General features: G+C 35.3%; 1 protein-coding gene across 1 annotated transcript in view; it reads right to left on the minus strand.

The window, feature by feature from the left end:
• The window catches only part of dnase1l4.2 (deoxyribonuclease 1 like 4, tandem duplicate 2), a 9194-nt gene extending 1813 nt beyond the window's left edge, over positions 1–7381 (minus strand). The window contains exons 1-8 of the mRNA XM_017451161.3: positions 7213–7381; positions 6394–6480; positions 4763–4857; positions 4568–4654; positions 3070–3182; positions 1994–2106; positions 1052–1209; positions 718–814 (exon numbers count right to left, since the gene is read on the minus strand). Of these exons, the coding sequence (XP_017306650.1) occupies positions 718–814; positions 1052–1209; positions 1994–2106; positions 3070–3182; positions 4568–4654; positions 4763–4857; positions 6394–6474 (744 nt within the window). The 5' untranslated portion in view covers positions 6475–6480; positions 7213–7381. The remainder of the gene's footprint in view (positions 1–717; positions 815–1051; positions 1210–1993; positions 2107–3069; positions 3183–4567; positions 4655–4762; positions 4858–6393; positions 6481–7212) is intronic.
• Between the last annotated feature and the right edge of the window lie 3945 nt (positions 7382–11326).

The raw sequence follows: 11326 nt of genomic DNA on the forward strand, positions 1-11326 counted from the left end.
ATGATCCAAAACATACAAGCTCATCTGTGAAACATGCTGGAAGTAGTGTCATGGCTTGGGCTTGCATGGCTGCTTCTGGAACATTCTCACTAATCTTTATTGATGTAACTCATGATGGTAGCAGCAGAATGGTTTTAGAAGCTTACAGGAACATTTTGTCTGAGCTCTGCTCACACTAACACACTGTCTATGTGGAAATAATTGTTGATTAATTAGTCAGCTTTTTTCTGTTGGCAGACTGACTTCATTTGTTAGAAGACTTCATCTTTTTATGCAATGCTTCCACGATTCCCTTGAAGTTTTGGTGAAATATATCTGTTTTCTTACGGTATAAATGTCAGTATATTATTGGACGAAAAACTCAATTGTTCCTATTTGTTGTTTTGTTTGTTTTTTTTGTTTAGTGGTTTTTTTTTTGGTTTTTTTTTTACTGTGTTCCAGAATTCAGCCACAGTGATACCTGACACCACCATTAGGCAATAAATGAAATGCAAAATGAAATAAATAAAGAACATTTTATTTGTATGGTCATTTACAGATTTCTTCAACTTTCCGAAATGTGCACTGCTGCTAGTGAAAAGCGAGTGTTCACACTGGAGTTTTGATTAGTTCAAAACAAAGAGTCAAGGACGTATTAGTTCTTTTTTGGATCAGTTTGATACCAAGCTAAAGTTATAATAAGAAGTTTCTAAAGTGTCATTTGTTCTTTATTCTTACCTCTTCCTCTGACAGCTCATAGGCCTCATGGAAGTTGAAGGGTTTCGCTGAATTCCGCACTACTGCATTCAACAAATCGTCCTTGTACACCACAATCCTAAAGGAACGGTCCGTTATTAAAGGACTACTGTACATAGGAAGCATAAACCTAAGCAGTTTCTTCTGTCCTCCAAATCCCATCCTCCAAATAGCAGCTATTACCTTTAATATAAAAAGACTAAAGAAAACCTTATTGTAGAAGAACAAGTGTAATGATGTATGATTACTACAAAAATGCCCTTAAAAACATGATAAGCACTGATCACTGACAGGCTGGGATTAAACTGTATGGCACCTGTCGTATGAATAGTCGTTGGACAGGCTGGCTGTGGTGTCCACATCGTCCCCTATCAGCCAGTGGAAGTCTTCGTCAGTACGGATCCTGATTTTCTTCATCTTCTTCTTGGAGACGTACGCTCCATCAGCATTAAAGTCGCCCAGGATCATTATATTCTGTAAGGCACGTATACACGTTCGTGACATGACATTTCAGGAATTTCATCAGTGTTATTAACTGTTTCACTTCATGTTGCTTAAGGTTTATATTCTGTTTGGGTTCCTGAAGACAGTAGACACCCTGTAACTGCTTAAATACACACTTATGATAAACTGCTTATGATTTTGACTTAAATACAGGATTCAGATATACTGAAAATGATACTCAAGCCTTGTTCAGGGACGTCATGTCAATATAGCACAGATACAGTTCAATATTTCTTTATTTGGTCTAGTAAGAAACCCAAATGTTAAATTTTCTATACAAGAAAGAATGAAATTTTCTCTCTATTTGGTTGTAATTAAGTGAAAAGAATGAAAAATAGAGAGAAAAAAAGCATATGTGGAAATAGTTCATTTTCATATTTAACTGAAATATTCAAAATGAAAGACTGCAAATAATGAGCAAGTAAAAGCAATCTGAAGATTGGTATTTTGTTGCGCTTTGTTTCGTTTTGCTTTAAGTCATTTAAAAGCTCATTTTTCCTTCATTGACGTATTCTCTTGTAAATTACAGTACATGGCCTGCACTTGCATTATTTGACCTGATTGGATCTGTAATGTCACAATAACAGCAAAAACAAAAACACTAAAAATTCCGCAGTGACCATTTTCATCCTTTGTGTAGGGTTTAATCATAAATTAAAAAAAGAGATTTTTTTTAAAGTTTAGGATGGCTTTAAAACTGTTATATAAATAGTGACCACTTTTCTATTCAGGGCATTTAGAGTATATTACTCACATTAGTCTTCCATTTCTTCCTGACAGCCATGCTCACATCATACAGCTCATCTATTTCTTTCTCCGAGTCTTTGGGTTTTGTGTGGACTGGGATCAAAACCAGGTCATTTACCACTAGAAACACACACACACACACACACACACACCACAAACAAGTTAGGACATGTTTCATGCAAATGTTTACATACTTGATGTCATTTTAGAATGTAATGAATGCACCAAATGTTTCTCTCTTGTCCTAGTTCAGAAAACAAAGAAGTGATTTTTACCACTCTACCTTTTCAAATGAATCAGATAGGGGGAATTCTTTTTACATGCAACAGCTGTATCTGCTTATCTTTAGCTTATCTCCTGTACTTTGATCAGCTTTTTCTTAATCGTTTAGATAGAGCCTTTAAAGTGATAGTTTGGCCCGAAAATAAAATGCAGATACAGTCGGTATGTAGTTTGCAAAATATTAAGTATCTATAAGCGTCAAGCAATTGTTATGGACATAAGACATTGTAGCTCCTGTGCAAAACGAATGAGGCCAAATTCAGACTCCATGGACGAAAAATGTTGTGTGGTTAATTTGTGACATTTGGGTTAAATGGAACATTTGGTTTGTTACACATGTGGTCTCAGGATGTTTTTCCTTGCCGATGATACCTCTGGCTTGGTCATTATGGGTAAATGTAAATCCATATCCTGATTTCTGTAAAGCTGCTTTGTGGCATTGTCCATTGTTGAATAAGATTGAACTGAATAGAACTGTGTAGAAATTTGTGACTGAAAGATTAGTTTAATCTTCCCTCTTTAACAGTGGCATGTCCATTCTAGGTTTCTTCATTTGTGATAATCAGTTAACCATATTCACAGTATTCCATATTTTCACTTTCACGTTGTTTAACATTTCATTTGTCAACTGCAAGGGTTCTCTTTTTAGGAGTTCTGGAATTTGAAAACAGCCTTTCGGTCACTAGAACCAGAGCCTTAACATCTTCACTAACACGTTCCAAATTATATACAGTATACAGTATAAATACATTGGCGTAAATGCATTTAATCGATTCATTTCATTTGAATGTGAATAATTACTTCTGTCAGGTAAGCCGAAACGCAGAATGAAGGGCTCTCGTGAGAAGGCGTCCTCGTCTCCTTCCTGATTGTCTTCATATTGGTATGTGTCAATCAGCTGGACTTGGTCTGGTCTAATGCATGATACCCAGAATATCATAATTATTTACCCTAATTCATTGAGCATCTTTAAACAGATCATGAATACACAGTCATACAAGAATAAAGTGTATCTTCATCATCGTGTTAACATGACGGTAGTATCATATTTCATTCAAAAATGCAAGTTAATCTGTCATACATGAAAGATAAATGCTTGGCATGCAATTTTAATACACTAATATCTGTGTCTATCTCTATCTGTTTTTTGTTTATCTCTATCTAGGGATTTTACTGTGTATTCAGATTTAAACCAGAAGTGGGAGTTTTACTAGTGGGAATTAAACCCACCTCAACCCTGACCAGGCAGTTACTAAGGATGCTGTAAATGCATCAGACAAGTGCTGTGTGCTGTGGGCTTTTTTTTTTTTGTCCCACGAGCTTCACATCTGACTGATTACTTGCTCCTGCATGAAATTAAAAAAAAAAAAAACTTCCGCTACTGAAAAAAACAAAGCAAACAAACAAAAAAAACAAGTGTGCCTCCTATTCATATCTGTATTTGTATCTCTTTAGAACGCATGATCTGTGCAATCCCAATAATGTACTCATATTCAGTTACATCCCTAACCTCTTATAATGGTCCACAATATTGTCATGTTACTTCCACTAACGCTATTTTAAAGTGTCCACAGTCATTTATTTTGCATGTCAAGTATCATGGTTTATAACTGATTCATCAGTAATCTATTTTTAAAAGAATATTTTGGTCCAAAACAAAATGTACACAATTTTCTCCCTAAAATCCCAAATGTATTCAATCAACCAAGACATGATTCTTTAGTTTTGTATTGGCGCTAAGACTGTTGTTATTCTTATGAATACCATTTGTACATAAATGAATTGAAACTATATTATCATCCCAAATCATACAATTTCACCTTTGAAATTTGGGCCACACTTCCTACCTAAATCTGATGCTCATGTGGAGTGATACCTAACTATATTTAAACCTGACGGCTGTCAAATATGGGAAGAAAAATGCTGTCCTATCAATGGGTTGTGCTGTGTTGTTCTTCCCTGTATGAATTTGACTCTATGAGAGGCAAGTAATACACATTCAGTGATTATTCATGGCTTAGTATGATTCGGTTTGGGACGCAGCCCAAGTATTTTAACCTCTGAGGCTGTAATTATCTATTGTTGTTATTGTGGTTTTTTCAGTATTACAGAAGTGTTATGAGATTAAAAACATTTTAGTGCCTCAAGATGACTTCTACAGTTTTTTGTTTTTTTTTAGCATTCTACAGCATTCTTAACATTGTCATAAGTATGTCTTGGTTGATTGATTGCAAGGAGGAAATTGTGTAAATTTGTTGAACTATTCCTTTCAATAGTTTTACTACCCATGTAAATTCACCTGTAGAGGCACGCAATCTGCTCCTTGTAAAGTGAGCGGCCCAGGCTGGAACTTATTACCATGCGGTAAGGACGCTTCTTGTTATTGCTGTCAAACAAAACAAAAAGTGTTTGGAGAATAATCAATAAAAGCTTGACAATCTTTCTTGGCATTGATATGCAGAAGATATGGACATTGTTGATCAGTTGTACACACCCTGTGCTGTTCAGCTTGTGCAGGAATTTAGCCATGGCCTTTCCTGACTTGTCCACTACTTCAAGGATCACAATTATGCTATAGCGAGACACAATCTATATGGACATACAAAATAGTGTGTTAGTTTCAGGTGTAGGAGAGGAAGGTTACAGATGATCCCTTAAATACATGTAAATTAACCCCTACAGTCCTGTCAGAAACAATTGGAACGGCAAGGCCAATTCATTTGTTTTTGCTGTAGACTGAAGACATTTGGGCTTGAGATCCACAGATGAATTTGAGAAGAAAGTTTAGATTTCATCCTTGGGATTTATATGTAAATGTGTTTAACAATATAGAACATAGCACATTTTGTATCAGACCACCCAATTTAGAGGTGAGCAAAAATACTGGAACATGGGACTGACAGGTGTTTCTTGTTACCCAGGTGTGTCCGGTTAGACTGATTGTTTAAACAATAAATAGCGCCGAACATCTGTTCTTGGTTTTAGCCTTCAGTTTCACCTTTGAAGACTGCATCTGTTGTTAAAAAAGGATAAGCCACATGAAGATCCGAGAGCTGTCTATGGGGAAAAGCAAGCCACTCTGAAGCTCAGAAAAGAGGGAAAATCAGTCCGAGGCATTGCACAAACATTGGGCGTATTTACAGAGATATTTATCCAAATTAATCGAGATGCAGCAACACAATCATCCAAAGGACAGTGTCAACTCAACAAAGGACTTTATCAGGATCTTAACCCAACAGAGCGGCATTTCACCTCCTGTAGAGGAGGCTGAACAGAGAAACCCCCCGAAACAAACAACAACTGAAAGAAAGTTCAGTAAAAGCCTGGAAAAGCATCACAAAAGAAGAGATCAACAATTTGGTGATATCAAAGAGTCACAGACTTGATGCAGTTATTGCAAGCCAGGGATATGCAACCAAATTCGCCTAAAAATTGGGTGGTCTGATACAAAGGGTTCTATGTTTTATGTTTTTTAACACATCTAGATATAAATACCAGAAAATAAAAGCTGAAATCCTAAACTCTCGTCTCATATCCATCTTTTGATCTCGAACACAAATGTCTTTGGTGTATAGCACAAGACAAACGAATTGGCCTTGCCGTTCCAGTAGTTTCAGAGGGGACTGTACTATACTTTCTACTGTACCTTCTGTAAGGTTCGGTCAGGTATATGCTATAATTTTTGCATTAGACTCATTGTAAGTGTTTTTACGGTAGACATTTTATTCTAGGAAGTACAACAATGAGCTTGTTTGGCAGATAGTTCTTCCAACGCAATTCTGAGACTTTCTGTTGAAATCTTTACTGAAAGCCCTACTGTAAAACTAATGGTGAAATTGTCAACAGTATATTTAAGTGGTGCTAATCAAGAAAGGCAAGCCCTTTTAAATTTTAGTATGTGCAATTCGTAGGCTAATTGATGGTAAAACATGTTAACTTTGACTTGGCTGGTTTAGATTTTTATGTGAAAATGACTGCATATAATGGCAGTTTAAAATGTATATTGACTGTAACCTGGAAATACTTTGTCTATTGTAATGTTGACAGGCAATAATGTAAAGAACATTGTTACATATCTGTCTGGGAACGCAACACTCATAGAAGTGTTGACATTACTGTAATTACCTTTATAAGGTACTTTATAGTACTCTCGTCTGACAGCTTACTCGAACCCAGACGCCTGACGTTAAAGGATGCAATCTTCATGTTAGTCTGTAAAAAAAAAAAAAAAAGAACATCACGTTTTGCTAGTATGTAATTTGAAGTAACAGTAATAATGGAATTCAACAGTTTTGGGATATTACAAAACACACTTCACAGTTACATACGTGTAGAATACAAGGACTGTTGTACAAATTCTCACAGACAGCAATTGATTTGTTTCATAAGCACAAAAGCATGTTCTCAGGAAACAGCCTTTCGTGCCATTGACTCAAGCAATTCTAACCACAGTGTTACATCTTGGTCCAAGAGGAAACCCAAGGGTTTCACATCTCAGCAAAATCTGAACAGCAATAATATGATATTTAGGGCAACTAAGGTCATCTAACATTCGTTCAACTAAAAGGAAATGGTAACAGTTTAATTATTAACCCAAGTTGTCATGATCTTTAGCCACTCTTTAACAAAATAAGAACTGAAATCTTAAATTACTAGAGTAACATATCTGTATATAGAAATATATCAATATCCAAAGCTGTAAAAGATCATAAATAACTCTTTATTTATGATCTTTTACAGCTTTGGATATTGATATATTTCTATATATACATTTCAAAACTGAATCCTTTCTAATGTTCTACTAGCTTCACTGTAACTTTAATTACTGAATAATTCATAGTAGATACAGAATGATGTGGTTTACGATAAATAATAACCTGTCTGTTAACAGTAATTGATGTTCTAATACATGATCTATTACAGTTTCACTCAAATCTCACTTACCTTTATGTTTTTACACTTTCCTTTGTGTGCTTAGTGAGCCGGGTCTCTTGTGTGCATGAGACAGGAGTAGAGCAGAATGTTTACTTCCTGGATTTGAGCCACAGACCGTATGCTTTTACTGCGGTTTGCATAGTGTTGCTTACTGAAGTGCTCAGTAGGTGTGGCCTGTTATGGAAACTATGTTTGTCTCATGTGAAAAACCTGAGTTATTCAAAGTCAAAACAATATTAAAACATTATGATGATGTTGTACAGTAAAAATAAAAATTAAATTAAATTAAAACGGCAGGATGTTCTGAGAAAATTCAAATAAATAAGTCAAATGTCACTTATATGTTCCAGTAACCAATCACAAGCTTCAATCAGTAACTGAATAATACCTACCCTTTCAGTCTTCTGTGTTTTCACGATTTCAGTTAAACTGTAGTGCATGGTGTAGATTGTATGTAAAATGATTAGACGTGAACAGACATAAGTCACTAAACAATTTAAGCACATCATACTTAAAAACCCCAAACAAATAGAAAGAGACATCTTGGAATGCTGCTTGCTGGATGAACCTCATGTAGTAATCCCAGAAGATACTCTTTGTTTAGGTGTCGGTCATGAAAAATGTTGGTTTTTTTGTTTTTTTTTTAAAGGAAAAAATCCAAGGCACTTCTTCTGCTACAAAAGTTAAAAAGCCTTTATTGTTAAATATCCTGATGATTACTGAAGGAGGTGTTAAGTATTTGCATTTCAGCCTAACACCATCTAGGTTCAATAAATCATCTGTCCCTTCAGCAATTAAACTGCTTAATAAAGTCAGTAATAGATATGAACAGTTCATGTGGATTGTATCTTATTTTAAATATCAAGTGTCAATTGGCTTTATTGTCATTTCAACTATGTACAGCTGGTACAGTACACAGTGAAATGAAACAACGTTCCTCCGGGACCACGGTGCTACATAAAACGGGCGGAAAAAAATTGATGGCCGATTGTGGTAGAGCGGGTTGTCTACTAATCGTAGGGTTGGCGGTTCGATTCCCGGCCCACATGACTCCACTTGCCGAAGTGTCCTTGGGCAAGACACGGAACCCCATGTTCCTACCTATGGCAAGTTAGCGCCTTGTGTGTGTGTGAAGAAAGAGCACATATATTATAAATGTTGTTTCCTAAAGCTATTTAAGATAGGTATTTATGATATCACCACATTGATCACCGTGAAATATAGATAAAAATGATACCAAACATGCCCTGAGGAATACTGTAATTAAACACAGTTTAGATGACCAGTTTTAGTTTACCTGGTATCTCTAAAACACATTCCTGATCACTTTAACCTTCATCAAATTACTGCCACAATCTATACATCATGAACAAGACAAAAAAAAAAACCCCACTACAAAATAATGATGTTTGACCTACAAAAATAAGCATATTAAAAAATAAAAACAACAACATTTTATGCATAAATTATAACAGCGGGTGAATAAGGCAGGAAAGAAGTAAATCAACATATCATAATACATAGTGTAGGATACATAGAAACAATACAAACCTGTACAACAAGGCTTCAAACTGAGAAAAAGAAACAGCAGGGTGTAAATACTCAAATGAATTAGTGACTAAACACGAAACAGGTGCACACATTTAGGGAGTAAACCAACGAATGACAGAATTACATGGAAACTCAAACAAAAGCACATGGATGACAAAGAGCATGAACAAACTGCACTTCTGACCATGTCACTTGCAGAGAGGGGGATTTGAATGTGTATCAACCCCATGACCTGAAATATTTTTGTATTGGTCAGCGCTACACTCTCCCTTACTGTGTCCATTGTCCTGTTTTAGTAGTTACTGTACTGTATTGTGTTGTTTATGCACGTTTGCACGTGCACTTTATGTAGATTTTTTTAATTCTGTGTCGTCACTTGTGGTTAGTGTGTTGTTTTATGGTCTGCACTTAGGGTTAGGGCATTTTGCACTGGTTCTCATTCATCCTCACACACACACACACACGTTTGTATGGGGGACATTTTTCCTTTGATCTCACCACCAACCCATTCTCAGGAATTTAATCAGTATGCAGTTCCGTAGGTTGAGCTAATTAGCTGGGGATCTATCCTGCCATAAAACCCATTATTTCAGTCCCATCTGATATCCTGGTGACTATAACTTTCAAAGAGGTTCATGGGTATAAGTGAGTATGCTTGGCAGAACCCAAGGTTGGCTTGTAACATCAAAGGAGGGGCTTATAAGTTCATTGGCTACCTTTCTGCCATTAATTCTTTAACATCACACATCCTACAGTATGTCCGTGATTCAGATCAGCATTCTCGTAAGTTACATTTGTTTCTATTTTCTGTATACCTTCATTTGTTTAATAAATTCATTTGCCATTTCTATCTTTAAATATTCACTGGGTCTTAGTAAGAAAGTATGTTGCATTAAAAGTGCATGACTGTATTTATATGGTTATTAGAAATAGTTTCCTAAGCTAAAGTTGTAGTATGTTAGACACGTTAAAATCCGACCTCTGACAAGTTAATATAAAAAGCTAATGCTTGCAAGTTTAAATGAAACCTCTGACAAGTAAATAGGAAAGACCTAAGCTTGCACATCGATTTAAACCTCTGAGCTAGCAAAAATAAGTGTTTATTATAGGCTATATAAAAACCTCTGAGGTCGGAACATCATTTTATAACGAAAGCTTAGCATGAAACTGTTTTAGATTAAATATAATCAGGACACTGAGACATCAAACTTCCAGCACTAACGAGAAGATTATCTTTTGGAGTCAGATATATAAATCATAAATTAAAACACACATTTCTTTCAACTGTACCTATTTCCATCATTTGGTCATAGGAGAGCAGTAGGCTAAGTCATTGATGCTTTCTATTTTAGCCCTACAAACTATGACCCTATGAATTTCCATATTTATTAATACTAGGATTGTTGTTTTTAAAAAAATATATTTTATCCTCAAATTCTTATATCCTTCAGTGTTTGTAATTGTGAATTGTTTTATTCTTGGTCTAATATTTAAACTTTGTACAAAGTTCTTTGAGATTTTGGACCTAAAATAAAAGTTCCATCTAAATAAAGATTATTATAATTTAAAAAAAAAAAAAAAAAAGATTAGATTCTCTTCCATGTTCATTTTTAAACTGAAAATACAAAACACTATAAAAACAATAACAACCTCCCACTCTATGTTTTACACACACTCAAACTTGCCCAGACTGCGTTCCTCATATTAGTCTAAACGTGTCATTATTACTAAGCCTATAATGTCTTATAAATCATTTTGATGTAATTGATGTCGTGTGACTATTTCTATTGTTGTTTTATTGCCAACAGCATTAAAGCACAGGAAAGAAGTTACATCTCACACACTGGAGGAATCCACACACTTCTTAGCCTGGAGGTTTACATGCGACATCTTTGATACAGTTAGTTCAGTATGAGTAATTCATTCATGAGGAGCAAAGGTGCCAACATTTATTGGCACTGGCGATTCAGTAGTTAAGGTTGGATGTCTGTGACTGAAATTTTGTGAGTTCACAAAGAACCACAGTTGTTGAGGAAAGAATGTTCAGCTAGTTGCTCCGACTGGATTCTCTTTCACTTACGTCAATTTAAATCACTCTTTCAATAAACATCTGCCAAATGAATAAAATGAATAAAAATTCTAATTTAAAAAAAAGTTACAAAGAAGTTTGAACTTATTATTAGCATAACAAAATGGGACAAAACACAGTGGCTTGCATAAGTATTCACCCCCTTGAACTTTTCCACATTTTGTCATGTTACACCCTGTAAAGGAAATGGACTTAAATGGAATTGTCCCATGAATCTACACAAAATAGCCCATAATATAAGTGAGAGGGGAAAAAAAAAAAAGTTTGCAAAATATTAGCAAACAAAAAAGTGGTTGTGTAAGTATTTGCTGTGAAATAGTTCTGGTGCAACCAGTTCCCATCAGAAATCACATGTGAGGTTGAAAACTTATGCAAGGCAACGTATAGATGTATGTAGAACTACTGTAACAGAAGTGCAGCATCCAATATGATTAACCACATCAGGTAATAGAATTCCTTAAATAAGTCGTTCAGGAGAAATAA

Source organism: Ictalurus punctatus, chromosome 21 (assembly GCF_001660625.3).
Source record: "Ictalurus punctatus breed USDA103 chromosome 21, Coco_2.0, whole genome shotgun sequence".
NCBI classification, from domain to species: Eukaryota; Metazoa; Chordata; class Actinopteri; order Siluriformes; family Ictaluridae; genus Ictalurus; species Ictalurus punctatus.